A 16,895-nucleotide genomic window follows, 5' to 3' on the forward strand; every position below is an offset into this window, starting at 1 on the left:
CTCTGGCGAGCCAGAGCCGCACACGGAAACGCCGTTTACCTTCCCGCTGGTAAGCGGTCCCTATTTATCTACTTGCACCCGGAGGTGCTTTCGAACTGCTAGGTTGGCAGGCGCTGGGACCAAGCAGCGGGAGCGCACCCCGCCGCGGGGATTCGAACCGCCGACCTTTCGATTGGCAAGCCCTAGGCGCTGAGGCCTTTACCCACAGCGCCACCCGCGTCCCTTTTATAATCCTTATAGTTTGGAGGAAAACAGGGAGCTGCCTTCTACCATGTGGGCATGGTGTAGTGGTTATGTGGCCACACTAGGACCTGGGACAGATCAGGGTTCGAATTCCCCCTCTTGGCTAGGAAACTCGCCTTTGAGGCCAGTCACTGCCTCTCAGCCTCACCAACCTTTTAGAATCGTTGTGGGGCTTTAATGAGGAGTAGGACCTGGGAGATCAGGGTTCAAAGCCCTACTCAACCATGAAGCTCACTGGGTGTGACCTTGGAGGCCAGTCACTGCCTCTCAGCCTAACCTACCTCACGAGGTTGTTGTGGGGATTGGATCAGGAGGGGGAGAACCACAAATGCTACCTTGAGCATCTTGGAGGAAAATAGGAGGGATATAAATGGAATAGATAAATAAATATATAATACTGAATCAGGCCATTGGTCCCTCCAGCTCAGTACACTGACCAGCAGGGTTTCAGGCTCAGCAGACAATTCCGACCCCTTTACCTGAAGATGCCAGGAATTGCACCAGGGAACCTCTGCAGTCAAAAGCTCTGCCCCTTCCCTTATTAATTAAGTGTCTCTCTTGTCTTCATTATTCTGAATCAGGCAGGGAGATAGGAAGCTGCCTTTTGAAGAGACTCACCCTGCTCTTCGTAACCGGTTCCTGCCACGGGGGTCTCCAGATCTTCTCCGTTCTGCTTCAAGCCCAGGACTGCCCTCAGCTTTGCCACATTCAAGCAGGCCGTGGCCTCCCCACCTTGATCTCCGACCTGCAAAGTATTATTAGCATCATTAATTCATGGAACAAGCACACATCTTTGGAACTTCTGCCTCGTGATTTCAAGCGGGCATGTTTGCTGTGTTCTTTTCGGCAACTGCTGTAACAATCTTGTTTCAACAAGTTTACCCAGATGTGAGTTTTAATTTGTTACTGTCTGGGTTGGGGTTTTTTTGGTGTTTATGTACGTGTGTGGGTATCCGTATATATATTCAGTACTGTAATGATATCTAGACACAGAATGATAAAAATGTCTTCAGCAGTCCAGATATTGGTCATTTCTGAGCCAGTAACAGTCAGACGAATGCAATACAGCAAAGGTAAAGGTAAAGGTAAAGGGACCCCTGACCATTAGGTCCAGTCGTGGCCGACTCTGGGGTTGCGGCACTCATCTCACTTTATTGGCCAAGCATGTGGCCAGCATGACTAATCCGCTTCTGGCGAACCAGAGCAGCGCACAGAAACGCCGTTTGCCTTCCCACTGGAGCGGTACCTATTTATCTACTTGCACTTCGTACTTTCGAACTGCTAGGTTGGCAGGAGCTGGGACCGAGCAACGGGAGCTCACCCCGTCGCAGGATTCGAACCGCCGACCTTCTGATTGGCAAGTCCTAGGCTCTTTGGTTTAACCCACAGTGCCACCCGCGTCCCTGCAGCAAAGGTGGATGAATGCAATACATAAGATAGAATCATAGACTTGTAGAGGTGGCAGTGACCCCAAGAGTCATCTAGTCCACACCCCTTCAGTGCAGGAATCACAACAGAACAAATAACCAGTCTACTGTTGTTTTAACCTTTGTATGCTGCAAATTATTGCTGTACATTTTTCTTAAAGTGTTAATTTTATTGCTCTAACTTTTCTGGAAACCAGAGGGTGTTGTCCCCCCCTCCCTTTTCTTGCAATCAAGTGGTGTATAAATTTTAGGAAATAAATAATTAATAAATTAAGTGGCAGAAATGCCATTTGCTGAGAATTGCAAGTAGGGAGAATTCTGTTGAGCTCAAGTCCTCCCATTGAGGCACTGGCTTGGCTATGAAAAGAGGAAGCTGGACTCCCCCTTTGCCTAATCCAGCTCCAGGGCTCTTCTTATGCCCTCATGGAACCTCCAAGTCCAGAGGCAGTCTATCTAAAGCTCTGAAATATACAAGAATCTGGATTGTCTTCCCCAGTGAGGCAGCCTATTTGGTCTTCTTTTGAAACGGAGCCAGGAAGCAAATGTGTTAGCATACCCGACTTAAAGCCAGTTCTGCCATTATATGATCTAGGGAACTCTCCTCTTCCTCCTCCTCCTCCTTGCATCCAAGCCCTTACCCAGCTACCCACCTCCGTGAAACCTCCCATTGTTCTCTCCCCATCTGTTGCTGAGTAATCTGTGCTACTCAGAGGACAGCAAAGTGTATTTATCTGGAACAACTGAAGGGTTAATAATAGGGGATGTAACACTGATGAGAAGGTCCTCAGGCTTCGCTCTGCCCTGTCTTCCGTTCCCATTTCATAGAATTGTAGAGCTGACAGGGACACCCACGTGTCATCTAGCCCACCCCCTGCAGAGCAGGAACCACGTAAAATCAGGACACTCTTGAGGATGCCCTCAACTGTCATGATAAGATCCTGAATCCAGCCATTGGTCAATCTAGCACAGTGACTAGCTCCTCCCTGACTAGCAGCTTGTTAGCCGCCCTGAGCCCGGCCTTGGCTGGGGAGGGCGGGGTATAAATAAAAAATTATTATTATTATTATTATTATTATTATTATTATTATTATTATTATTATTAGCTGTGGCTCCTTAAGAGCTTCAGGCAGATTTATTACCATTTCCTAAAACTAAGGAATATTCTAGTCCTCATAGTTCTGAATAAAGGGCTGAATTGTAATGGTACGGAGGAAGATAACAGGTCAGGACATTGGTCCACTGAGTTCAGTATTGTCCACACTGACTGGCAGCTGTGGCTCCTTGAAGCTTCAGGGAGGAGACATTTCCCAGTCCAGCCTGGAAAAGCCAGAAGGGATTGAATCCAGGACCTCCTGCATGCAAAGCAGGTGTTCTGCTACTGAGCTAGGGCCCTTCCCCTAAAAATAAAGGAAAGTCCTAGTCCTCATGGTTCTGAATAAATAGGAACCTGGGGCTTTCTGCATGCAAAGCAAGCGCTCTATACCACTGAGCTACAATGCCACCCTCTTTGGTTTCAAAATGGAGTTTGAATTGAGTTTTTTCCTATACCAATAGTTTAAGAGCTTTTATTGTTTTGTAACCAAGCAACTGGGGACGTAACATTTTAAACGTTATACAGCTTATGTTTCCACACTTTTCTTTGCTGCTGGTTCTGTGATTTTAAATCCCTGCTGGGGTTCTCATACCAAAGAGTACTTGCCCCAAACTTGGGTCTTGGCATCCCAGATTTCCAACATGAAATGTCCACAGGGCGTCATCCTGAAAGGCCAGTTTCTAGCCACACCTGCTCCTTAGATCTGTTTTTCTTTACCCTCTTGCACTCCAAAAAACCCCCATATTTGTTCCCAACTCAGACCCCAAAGAGGGACAAATCTCTGCCTGAACCCCTCTGAGCTGTAGCAGTCAACCCTGTGGTCAAATAATCACAGAATTGTAGAGTTGGGAGGGAACCCAACCAGACGTCCAGCTGGGAAGCCCACATGCAGGATCTGAGCACCAGAGCCCTTCCTGCTCCCTGTGTGGTTTCCAGCAATGTTCCAGAAACATTGCTGTGCACAGTTGTGGAGGCAGAGCATAGACATTGTAGCTACTAGCCCTCCATAACTCTCTGCTCCATGAATTTGTCCATTCCTCTTTCAAAGCCATCCAAGTTGGCTATCATCCCCTCTTGCAGGAGCGAGTGCCATGGTTTAATTCTGCACTGGGGCACCCCACCTGTGTCGCTGTTCCAGGACAGTCCACTCTGCTCTATTGAGAAATTCCTCATCTTGCCCAGTAGCTCCAAGTGCTGTTTGGTGGGCCTCAGATTGCTGGACCTTCTCTTCCAGCAAGGCAACCAGCTTGCACTTGCTGCAGGTGTAGTTCTGAACATTCTTAGGCAGGGAGACAAACATGGCAAAGGTGTTGCAAGTCACTACAGCAGCTCCCTTGCCATTCATGTCCCTTAGTCCTATGTCACCCATGAGACTGCATTCCTGGCCTCCCCCATTAAATGCCGCTGCAAACGCCCCTGATTACAAGTCCTGGTCACAAGCTCCCAGAGGCTGCAATTAGCAGTCATGCAATCAGCAGTAATCTAGCCCAACCCCCTGCAGAGCGGGAATCCTAATGTCCAAGGAGCACTGAACAGCTGCTAAAGGTCCATGGACACCCCCAACATTATAAAATAATTAAATGTGATGGACCACCAACAAATAAAAAAATGCTTTTACTTCTTGGGAGATTTCAAGGTGCTTCTCTGCAAAGTATAAGGCTTGTTCACGGTTTCCGAGAGAGATGTAGGCATTTTCCAGGCTCCAGCAAGCTCTTCCTTCTCCCACTCTGAAAAGGAAAGGTATATTTATTCACTTATATTCCTATCATGCCCCTCCCTGTATCATGACAACCCAAGGCATGTATAGATTGCCAGGCACCACCCAGTCAGGTAGAATGACATACATAGAATTGGAAAAGTGGAACAGACCCTGAGGATCAGCTAGTCCAACCCACAACAATGTAGGAAATTCCACATCCCTGACACATGGCCACCCAACCTCTGCTTAAAAACCTCCAAGGGAGGAGAGCCCACCACCTCCCAGGGGAGTCCGTTCCACTGTCATACAGATCTTACAGTCAGAAAGTTCTTCCTGATGTACAGTATGTCAACTTTCTTACATTCATTGTGAGTGCTATACTTGACCATTGTAATGTCTTCTTTTGTAATCTTGAAGACAATATTTTAGTCTCCCGTTAATTGCATTGCTTGGAATGTCTGCACTAGGTTTGATTTTCTTTGGGACTGCTTTATTTTGGGATTCTTTGATTTGATGTCTTAATGTAGGCTGTAAACCACTCTGAGACTTCCCCTCTTGCTCCCAAAACTGGGTTGCATGTGTGGAGAGAACCCCTGAAACAGCCTTTGGGGTGATGGGAAGTGGGATTTTCCCATCTGCACAAGTTTAGTATTATGATGCTGAATTCCGCAAGTGATTTCTTGCTTCAATAAGACATAGAGTTTGGCAAGTTCACCTCTATACAAATTCTCTGTCTCCCCCTTGTGGCCTCAGCTGGCTAACGGCATGAGTGTAGATATATCCCAAATCAACCCTTATTTGCCCACCTGCTAATAATAATAGTAATAGTAATCATCATCATCATCATCATCATCATCATCATCATCTTATTAGATTTATATACCACCCTTCTCAGGGCAGTTCACAGAATAAAAAACAGGATAAAAATAATTAAGTAAAAAACCTCCAAACAATAACACCCCCCCCCCCCGCCCCAGTCCCACAGACACATTTAAAACGCTGTGCAATATTAATCAGCCTAAGGCCTAGTTGAAGAGGAACATTTTCACTTGGCACCTAAAGATATATGATGAAGGCACCAGGCAAACCTCCCTGGGCAGAGCTTTCCACCAACAAGGAGCCACTACAGAGGAGGCCTGTTCTCATGTTGCCACCCACTGGATCACTCAAGGAGGAGGCACACAAAGAAGGGCCTCAGATGATGAACACAGGGCCCAAGATGGTTTATATGGGGAGAGGTGGTCCTTGAGGTATTGCAGCCCTGAGCTCTTAGATTCAATATATTTAACTATGAAACAAATGTAATACCCAGACAGATGTATGAAGCATGGCACAAAATATATATTCATAATTCATGTTTCATGTCCCCCCTACCCTTGAAAATTGCCAAGGGCTGTCAAAATGGCATTGTGGGCCACTTGCAGTTCATGGGCCATGGGAAGAACTGCCCTGATCTCTCCCTGCAATGCCAGAGGCATAACAGAGGCATTAAAACCAGGTCTGAAAACAGCAATCAACAGAAATGGAAATACTCATTTGAAAGCATAGTTAAATGAACAAATCCTGCCCACCCTGCCATGCACATGGCTGTGCAAAGGGGGCTCCTTGTAAGAAGTTCCATCAAGTTCCATTGCAAGGGAGTTGGATTAGATGACCCTGGAATACAGCTCTGGGTTCTATGATATGATTCTAAGCCCGGCAGCACCACTGCCACCTCACCTGTCTCCCAGCTCCTGGGCGATGGCTAGGTGTTTCAGGTGATAATCGATGGCCTTCTCGTAGTCCTGCAGGAGGGTGTAGGTGTTCCCCAGGCTGTAGCAGGATTGAGCCTCCACTGCTTGGTCCTTCAGCTGCCTGGAGAGCTGCAGGGTCTTCCTGCATTAAAAAGCAGATTCTTTTAAAAAATATATTTTATTAAACAAAATGCTGTAAACCGAAAATAGAGAGAATAAAGAAAAGGTTTAAAACGGCATAAGGTTGCACATGATCCTTGAAGTTGTTGTTCCAAAACATTACCCAATAAGCCCTGTTCTTCCATAAACCTGCTGGGCTGATTTCACAGCATCCTAGGATTGCAGAGCTGGTAGGGACCCTGAGGGTCATCTAGCCCAACCCTGTGAACTGCAGAAATCGCAGCTAAAGCACCCTGGTGGCTGGACTGAAATGATGCTGGACCAGATGCATCTGGGGTCTGATCTAGAAGGCTCTTCTTCTGTTCAGTGGCAGGGTAGCCCATGTGGGGCTCTCCAGGATGTACACAAAGGATGGGAGACCTCAAGCATTTTAAAGCCCTGTTTAACAGATCTGTGGCTCAAACTACATTTTTAAAAACAGGATAGTAAAGTGGTGGTGGGTTTCTTTTAGAAGGGAGTAGAGATAGTTTCCCCCTTCTAAACTGTAAAAAAGGTAAGCCTGCAGGAAACTGAATAGAATAGCCATGGCAGACTCCTGCAGCAAAGCACAGAGTCTTGCAGCACCTCGATCTATTAATCATTTTAATAATTATTATCTTTCATTTTAATAAATTTAATTTATTGCAGCTTAAGCTTCTGTAGACTTGATGGTGAAGTGGACTGTTTATTATGCAGTAATAAACTGGTGAAACTTTAGGCTGCCACAAGACTCTTCCTTGTTAAACATATTGCATTATTATCTTTATTCAGACCAAGGAAATGTTACCAAAGCGTGAAAGCCTTTCAAATTCTCAAAAGCCTCCACACTTATCTTGGTTGGCTGAATTAATATATCACCGTAAATATAGGTCTGAAATAGATATCCAGGCCAATGTTACAATATTTAATTTTTATTATTATCATAGCTCTTGTGCCTGCTGAGGATCCTGCGGAGGATTGAGCTTATCTAAAGTTCACGGACAGGGAATCAGAGGAGATTCTTGGATACCAGAAGGTGGCAGCAGGATGCTCTGAATGGAAGCGAATAAAATATTTCCTGCATTTTAGATTTTTCTACAGGATGGCACAGCAGACAGGAAATGAACACGGTTGTAGCCAGCCAGCCAAGCAGTAATGGAAAGTGCTTCCTGGGATTGCATAGTATCATAGAATTGTTGATAGGGTCACCCAGTCCAACACCCTGTGATACAGGAATTTGCTCTCCCAATACATATATAATGTCTCTAGGGGTGTTCAACCTCTCTGCAGAAATAGCTGAGCTGCAGGTGGCGCTGTGGGTTAAACCACAGAGCCTAGGACTTGCCGATCAGAAGGTTGGTGGTTCGAATCCCCGCAACGGGGTGTGCTCCTGTTGCTCGATCCCTGCTCCTGCCAACCTAGCAGTTCGAAAGCACGTCAAAGTGCAAGTAGATAAATAGGTACCGCTCTGGCGGGAAGGTAAATGGTGTTTCCGTGCACTGCTCTGGTTCGCCAGAAGCAGCTTAGTCATGCTGGCTACATGACCTGGAAGCTGTACGCAAGCTCACTCGGCCAATAAAGCAACATGAGTGCTGCAACCCCAGAGTCGGTCATGACTGGACCTAATGGTCAGGGGTCCCTTTCACCACAACAGGTGTATGCCATTTCTCACTTGTACACATGCAGAAAGGGAGAGACATTGCAGTACAGTGGTTAGAGAGTTGGACTAGGACCAGGACCTGGGAGATGAGAGTTCTGATTTCCCCCTTGGCTATGAAGCTCACTGGGTGTGAGGACCTTGAGGGCCAGTCACTGCCTCTCAGCCTAATGTATCTTGCAGGGCTCTTGTGGGGAATGAACACAAGCATGTACACCCCCTTGATCTCTATGGGGGGGAAAGGTGAGCTATAAGTAAATAAGAATAAAATCACACGGCAGGTTGAGAAGTGGCAGGGAGACATTTTCTTACTTGTAGTACTCTGCAGCGATGTCGAACCTCCCCAAGAAGATGTGGGCATTCCCCAAATTGCTGTGGGCTCTCCTTTCTGCCGCTTTGTCGCCAAACTCCTTGGCGATGGCCAGGCGCTGGAAGGGAGGCAAGTAGAGCGATAGAGGTGGTTAATGGCTGCAGCAAAAACACTGGGCAGTGGGGTGTACTGGTCTTGGACTAGGACCTGGGGGAGACCAGGGTTCAAATCTCCTATCAGCCATGAAGCTCATTGGGTGACCTTTAGGCAGACACCGCCTATCAGCCTAACCTACCTCACAGGGTTGCTGCAAGGGTGAAATAGGGAGGAGGAGGAGAACCATGGATACTACTCTGAGCTCCTTGAAAGGAAAGGTGGGGTATAAACGCAATAAACAAATAAAAACAAGACCACACATGAGTCAGTTGCATTTGCTGATTTTATCTCCATTTTCAATTGCCATCTTGAGTGAATTTGCTTTTCATTTGTTTGGGTGTGTTTAGTTGCATTTTGTATACAGAATTGTGTGGGGTTTTTTAATTGAAATTTTGGTGCAACAAAGACAACTTAAAATGCAAGAAGCATAGCTAGATACAATCTCAAAATCAACTAGATACAGGGTAATGAGACGTCATAAAGGAATTTCTGTATATACAGGAAACCCACTTCAGATTTGAATCAGGTGAATTATAATACACTGGTTTCCTATTACTGCAGCTATTCCATTATTAATTGTTTCCCTGCTTTCTTCATTACAGGAATCAGATGGTGATGGGTCAAAAAAATTAAGATGAATTTGTACAAGTCAGAACATTTGAACAATCTAGAATAGCATAAAAATTGTCATGTTTCTTTTGTCCCCTTGTTACTGCTCTTGAGATAACACTTCTAATAACACACTGTATTATACCATTGGTTTAGGGATTTCCAGCTTCTGGTGGTGAAATGTTTTGTATTTAATCAGACATGTTTGCTGCTTGGAGATTTCATTTTACTTTTTTGAACAAGCAGTTTATAAATTTTATAAAAATTGTCACTTTTTGCTTTTAAAAGTATTTTCATTTATAAACCGCTTTGGTATGAAAGGGAGTAAAGGCAATGAACAGATAAAAGTTTCTCTCATAACGCTGCAGCTCATGGGCCTCCAGCGAAGCTGAATGTGGGAATCATAGAAGTGGGGAACAGAGAAAAGGAAGGACTTTTTCAGGCAGCGCAGAGTTAAACTACAGAAGTCCCATAGGAGGCTGTGATGACCACACACTTGAATGGCTTTAAAAGAGGACTGGACAAATTCATGAAGAAAGGGCTGGACGTGACTGAGATGTGGGTGTGTTGCCCAGCTCCCCTCCAACACAACCTACAAAGAGAATGGTGAAGAGCCTCTGGGCTCTTCAGTTTGGGAGTTTTCAGCCAATCCAGGCCAAGTTACTCTCTGCATGGATGAGGATTAGAAACATGCTTTAGAAAGAAAGAAAAACATTTTGGCTTTATTATATGTTTGCATTTTGACACTGAGATTCCCTGTCATCAGATCACAGCATAGGAGCTGGGTGCGGATCAAGGGACCCACAGAATGAAAGGCTCCAACCCCCCCCCCCACAAAGCCCAACTGAGCCTCACCTGTTTGTGGAAGATGATGGCTTTGCTGAAGTTGCCCAGCAAGTAGTGGCTGTTGCCTAGGTTGCCATATGCCCGGCCTTGGGCAGCTCTGTCCCCCAGCTCCTTCACAAGAGAGAGGTTCTTCCTGGAATCCCCCACAAAAGGAAAATGTGTTGATGTTGTTCTTGTTTTGCAATCAATAAATGGGGGGCGGGGGAATAATGTGGAACTGGCAAAACTAACAGTAAAAATAGGAAAGCATGGGAGAATGGAAGCCCTTGTTGCAATATCTAGAAAAAATATCATAATCAGATGAAATCGCAAGCAGGATTTGAAATATGAGCAGCAGGGGAAATGATAATATATGAAACAGAGTAACATGTTCTAGGTGAAGTGTTTATTATAATAATGTACATAAATGGGATGGGATTAAGGGCAGCATGGAAGAAATGGCAGGAAGTCAAAGTTTAAAAGGGGAATGTATAGGAAAAGTGAAATTTACAATTAAGAATATTAAAGCTTAAGGAAATGTGACACACACACAAAATCAATGAGGGGAAAACAGCAGTCAAGAAAACAAAGGGATAGCAAGGAGCTCCAAAAGGACCTCTCCAAACTGAGTGAATGGGAGGCAAAATGGCATGTGCAATTCAATGTAAACAAGTGTAAAGTGATGCATGTTGGGGCAAAAAAAAATCTGAGTTTCCTGTACTTGCTCCAGGGGTCCAAACTGGCGGTAAAGGTAAAGGTAAAGGTAAAGGTAAAGGGACACCTGACCATTAGGTCCAGTCATGACCGACTCTGGGGTTGCGGCACTCATCTCGCTTTATTGGCCGAGGGAGCCGGCATTTGTCCACAGACAGCTTCCGGGTCATGTGGCCAGGATGACTAAGCTGCTTCTGGTGAACCAGAGCAGCGCACGGAAACACCGTTTACCTTCCCACCAGAGTGGTAGCTATTTATCTACTTGCACTTTAATGTGCTTTTGAACTGCTAGGTTGGCAGGAGCAGGGACCGAGCAACGGGAGCTCACCCCGTCATGGGGATTCGAACCGCTGACCTTCTGATCGGCTCTGTGGTTTAACCCACAGTGCCACCCACGTCCCTCCAAACTGGCGGTGCCAGACCAGAAACAAGAGCTTGGGGTCATAGCAGAGAGCTTGATGAAGATGACACACTGAGTGGTAAATTCCATGCTAGGGATCATTAGGAAAGGAACTGAAACTAAACAGCCCGGATAATAATTCAATTAAATTTATGAGGCGACCACATTTGGAATATACTACGGTATGTACAGTTCTAGCAGCTCCTTGTGTAAAAGATATTGCAGAATTGGAAAAGGTCCAGAAAAGAGCAACCTAAATGATCCAGGGGATGGAATGATGACTCCCCTATAGGAAAGGTTGCAGCATTTGGGCAGGAAGTTTATAAAATGATGTATAGCATAGGGAAAGCAGATATTAAAAAGTTTTCTTCTCTCTCTCCTAAGACCACAACTGGTGGACATCCAATGAAGCTGAATGGCGGAAGATTCAGGACAGATAAAAGTAAATACTTCTTAGTTAAACTATGGAACTCCCTCCCACAGGAGGCAGTGATGGCCACTAACTTAGATGGCCTTAAAAATGGAGTAGACAAATTCATGGAGGAGGAGAGGGCTGTCAATGGCAACCAGCCCCAATGGCTATGCTTTGCTTCCGTGGTCGGAAGAAGTAATGCTGGAAACCACAACAGTTGCTGGAAACCACAGGAAGGAGAGATCTCTTGTGAGCAAATGGTGCTTGCTAGTTTCCCACAGGTAACAGTTCAGCCACTGCAAGTACAGTCTGGTGGACCAGATGGGTCATGGGTCTGATCCAGCACACTCTTCTGGTGAGGGGGCCATCCTCAAACACTGAAAATCTCGCACGAAAGGGGGCATTGAGGCACAGCAGGGAAGCAACAAGGGTAGCAACTTTGAATGAAGTGAGGCTGAAAGAGAATGGGGCATTTTTACAAAGACTCCGCTGGACATCAGGTGCACTGGAGCTGCATTGGAGGGAGTTGGACTAGATGACAATTCTATATTTCTAGGCTCACTGCCTCAATAAGGGGTTGTCACTCACTCGTAAAATTCGGACGCCTTCTCCAAACTCTCCCGGACTTCCTCGGGCAAGTGGTTAGGCTCCTGGGGCAAGCTCCAAGACAGCTGCTTCCCTTTAGCGTGGTAGACGTTCCCAATGTTGTACAACGCCCTCGCCTCTCCAACCTAGAAGAGGTGGGGCAGAAAAGGTATTCATGCTGCCTTGGGTTTCTCTCTTACACTGGCTGTATGGACCAGGGTCCTCATCCCTGTTGATTTCAGCATGGATGCATAAGAAAAGCCCTGCTGGACAGGTCAGTGGCCTATCTAGTCCAGCATCCTGTCCTCACAGTGGCCATCCAGAGAAGCCCCCAAGCAGGACCCGAGTGCAAAAGCAACTCTCCCACAGTTGTTTCCCATCTTCCATATACATAGTCTGCTATCAAAAGAGACAACCTTAAGGAGAGCCTGGCTGCTGGATCAGGCCACAGACAGGCCACTATAGCCCAGCACCCTCCTCTCACAGTGACCAAATGCCCCTAAGAACCTGGAAACTGAGACAGACTGCCTCTGGAACTGGAGGTGCCATAAGGTGAGCCTGATCACTGCCAGATCAGGCCAATGGCCCATCTAGTCCAGCCTTCTGTCCTTATTGGCTAACCAGATGCCCATTATGGAAAACCCACAATCAGAACCTGAGCTCAACAGCAGCACCCACCCCGACTTGCCATTCACAGGTAGACTGCCCCTGGGCATGGAAGCTCTGCTATCACTGTTGACATTCATATAAGGAGCCATGATGGATCAGGCCAATGGGTGCCTTCACGGTGGCCACCCAGAAACCCCATAGGAAGCCCTGTGCAAGGAGGGCCTGAGGGCAAGAGCATTTCTCCCTTCCTGTGCCTGCCGTTTCGTGGTGCTATTTTTTAGTGTGCAGGTACCTTGTCTCCCAGCTCCTGGGAGATGTCCAGGTGCCTCTGGCAACAGACCAGGGCCTCATCAAACTGCCCGAGGATCTTCAGCGTGTTTCCCAGGTTGCCACTGGCTTTGGCTTCTCCGATGCGGTCCCCAGTGGTCCTGCGGAGAGAAAGCAGAAGGAGGTTCCGGGTGGCTCCACTCCAGCAAAGACACAAAGAAGACCCAGGCAGGGATAGGAAGGAATGAAGCACCCCAATGGGGCCCTTCCCTTCCTTCTGTCTCCTCCCGTCCTTTCTTCCCTTCCCTCTGACTATGTAACTGGTTTACAGCAACTCTCCTCCGCCCCCTGCAAACTGTAGAATAAAAAGTTAAAAACAGACATCGATTAACTATTGTGGAATATATATTTCACAAAATGTATACACACCACTTGGTTGTAAGGAAAACCCCCAAACCTGTTTACAAAAAAGGTAAAACAATAGAAGTTGACACTACTAGACTTCAAAACATACAAAAAGATAAAATACTAAAACAGATTAAAATTCACACCCACTTTCCAAGCACCTGAATGTTTTCAGCAGGTGCTGAACAGAATGCATTGAAGGTGCCTGCTGCTGATTTCATAGGCAAATTATATAATCTTTCTATATTATATATATTTGTTGTTGCTCTCACCACCACCACAAACGTCTATCCATTATTTCAAGGAAACTGAGCATAACAGCCAGTCCTAGCTCTATAGGCAATATCTAGTTCAACTCCCTGCAATGCAGGAAAGTTATAAAAATTATACATGGTATGGTGAAATTGGGCAGATAGAAGTTTCTCTCCCTCTTTCATAACACCACAACTCATGGTCATCCAATGAAGCTGACCGTTGCCGGACAGATACTATGGAATTCCCTCCTGCAGGAGACAGTGATGGCCACCAACTTGGATGGCTTTAAAAAAGGACTCAACAGATTAAAGGATGAAGAAGGCTATTGATGGATATTGGCTACAATGAAGGCAGCAATGTTCCTGAATACCAGTTGCTGGAGACCACGGGAGGGGAGAGGTCTCTTGTGCTCGGATCCTGCTTGCTCATTTCTCCTAGAGGTAATCGTTCAGCCGTCATGGGAAAAGGATGCTGGCCTAGATGAGCCACTGGCCTGATCCAGCAGCCAGGCTCTTCTGACACTCTGATGGGACCTCAAGAGCTCCAGACAGACTATCTAGATTCCTAGGTTGTTTGGGGTATTTGGCCACTGTGAGAACAGGATGCTGGACTAGATGGGCCATTGGCTTGATCCAGCAGGGCTCTTCTGATGTTCATAATGAGAGAATAAACACATACGTCCGGCAGCAGGACACTTACCTAGCTAGGGTGAGATCATGTTTGTGGTATTCCAGAGCCTTGGAATACTCCTTCAGGTAGAAGTAGGCGTTGCCCAGCTGGCTATAGATGGCACTGAGTGTCTTCAGGTCCTCTGTTCCCACCTGAACAGCTGCTTCAAATAAGGCCACCCCAGCTTTGAAATCCCCGGCTTTGCACAAACGCTCTCCTTCCAGGGCCACCTCCAAGCAAGAGGCTTCCATCCTATGGGGGCAAACATGTACAGCAAAGATATTATTATAATTATTTATTACTAGAATTGTTTGGGTTTTTATCTTGTTTAATTTTTTTTGTGCACTGACATTCAGATATTTCTGGAATATATACATACATATATATATATATCACTGTATATAAATGTATGAGGATAGCAGAGGAAAATTAAAGGATGAAAAAGCAAGATCATAAAACTGGAATGTAGAACGAGTCCAGTAGCACAGGGGTTAAAATAACCAAGTCTCAGGAAAGAATCATAGAATCGGAAAGTACCCCAAAAGTCATCTTGTCCAACCCTTGAAAATGCAGGAATATCAGCATATCTGGTGACTGAGTCTTGTTCCAGATACGCCAGGACTGTGAAAAGGGTTGCTTTTGAAAATGATGGCATCACTGCATTATTTCATAAAATAATGCCAAATCATTAAAAAAGTGCCTGGAGGTTCTAGTCCTTATCAAAATCACAGTTAAGTGCAATTTTCTCTATTATAGCTATAGTCCATTGTGAGTGATCCCAAATGCCCAATGTCAGATTTTGGTCTTTTTTCCATTGAGTTCCCATGACGATGTGCACTGCCAAGATCACATTATCAATATGTATAGATATTGAGATTTGTGCCTTTTGATTAAAGGTGGTATATAAATTGAAGAAATGAAATGGTATGTTTTTACTGCTAACTCATTGCTGTCTTTTCCTTTTCACCTGCTGTTGCCTAAAACGCCTTTTGATTATCCATCATTGTACATCGCTCTGAAAGCTCATCCTTCAAGCAGAAAGGCAGGGTGTTAATTTTAAAAATAAAATAAATGGCAAATGAGGACTTCTAAGCACAGCAAAGAAAACACTGTTCATTGGGTGTCACATTAGCCAAAATCGATTAACCTCAACAAGCTGTGTTGATCAAACGCAGAGTTCACTGTTGAGTAACAGAGGTTGGCGCGGGATGGGGAATTGATCGACTGCAACCCCCATGGGGAAAGGAAATGGAGGAGGGTGCCTCAAGGTCGCGGGAAAGGGGACTTACTTGCAAGCCATGTGTGGCCCAGAAGGGAAACTGCAGAAGGTCATCATTCAGATTCAGGATAGACAAAAGGAAGTTCTTGTTCACACAATGCATAGTTAAACTGTGGAACTCACTGCCGTTGGAGGCAGTGGTGGCCACCAAACTGGATGGCTTTAAAAAAGGATTGGACAAAGGGCATCAATGGTTACTAGCCCCAGTGTCTATCCTCCAGGCCCAGAGGCAGTCTATCTGGACTCCTAGGGTCCATGGGGCATTTGGAAACTCTAAGAAGTGGATACTGGACTGGAGGGCATTTTCTTAAGGATGCTGAAAATTGGTCCTCCAGCTTTCTGGTTACTCCCGAAAGCAGCCTCTGCAACACCAAGCAACCTCTGGGCCGCTCCTCCGAGTGTGAGGAATCAGAAGCTGTATTATCTAACCACGGCAACCCAGAGAGTGGTGCCTGGGCTGGCTTCTGGCTGGGCTCAATCCATCCATGATGACAGCCCTCGCCAAGTCCGGCCGGCTGCCAGGGAGCTGCTCTTTTCATCTCGCCGGGAACACGGCGTCCAGGCCCTGTACATCCGTTTGCAGATCACATGGTCAGGATTTGCTCCAGATAATTACAGGGGGAGCTTCTCCTGTTCCTCTCTCTGAGGCACTCAGCTCCCACTTGGGTCTTTAATGGCAACCAGATGCTCAACAGACTTCGCTGCGCAAGCCTTCCTTCCTCCCCAGAGTTAACACAGCCCTGCAAAAGGGGACAAAAGTCCTGGTCGCCTCACCTCCAAAACAATGGGGTAGATCATTGGAAAACAGCCCAAAATCTTACACAGGGCCCTTGGAACCACTCATTCTGGAATATAGCTATAATAGAGAAAATTACACCTAATTGATATCAATGAGGACTAGAACTGCCAGGCACTTTATACAGGAGTTTGGCATTCTTTTAGGACATGTACAGCGGACATTTCATTTTCAAGGCAACCTTCATCCCAAGCCTAGCAAATCTGGAACTAGACTTGATAATCTCATAATGCTGATATTCCTGCATTGCAGGGGGTTGGACTAGATGACCCTTGGGGTCCCTTCCAATTCTATGGTTCTTTACTGGAACTTTGCTACCTGTGCAACTGTACTCATTCTGCGTGCCTTATCGTTTTGTTTTTCCATCTTTTAATTTTCATCTGCTGTTAATAATGGTTCTCTGTTTTACATACTGTACATGATGAAATGAAATAAGAGGATGGTGATAACAACAACAAGTGTTGCCAAAAGGCTTGGAGGGCCCTGGAAAATTATGTGCTCTTTTGGCAGGATTTTGTCTTATACAGTGGTACCTCAGGTTAAGTACTTAATTCGTTCTGGAGGTCTGTTCTTAACCTGAAACTGTTCTTAACCTGAAGCACCACTTTAGCTAA

At 45.9% G+C, this 16,895-nt stretch overlaps 1 protein-coding gene across 1 annotated transcript in view; it reads right to left on the reverse strand.

The window, feature by feature from the left end:
- GPSM1 (G protein signaling modulator 1) overlaps positions 1 to 16,895 on the reverse strand; it is a 55,131-nt gene that overhangs the window by 34,036 nt on the left and 4,200 nt on the right. Inside the window, exons 2-9 of the mRNA XM_079961324.1 lie at positions 14,237 to 14,458; positions 12,903 to 13,038; positions 12,005 to 12,147; positions 9,921 to 10,044; positions 8,303 to 8,418; positions 6,182 to 6,337; positions 4,382 to 4,490; positions 862 to 988 (exon numbers count right to left, since the gene is read on the reverse strand). Coding sequence (XP_079817450.1) covers positions 862 to 988; positions 4,382 to 4,490; positions 6,182 to 6,337; positions 8,303 to 8,418; positions 9,921 to 10,044; positions 12,005 to 12,147; positions 12,903 to 13,038; positions 14,237 to 14,458 — 1,133 coding nt within the window. The remainder of the gene's footprint in view (positions 1 to 861; positions 989 to 4,381; positions 4,491 to 6,181; positions 6,338 to 8,302; positions 8,419 to 9,920; positions 10,045 to 12,004; positions 12,148 to 12,902; positions 13,039 to 14,236; positions 14,459 to 16,895) is intronic.

Source organism: Podarcis cretensis, assembly GCF_951804945.1.
Source record: "Podarcis cretensis genome assembly, chromosome: Z".
NCBI lineage: Eukaryota > Metazoa > Chordata > Lepidosauria > Squamata > Lacertidae > Podarcis > Podarcis cretensis.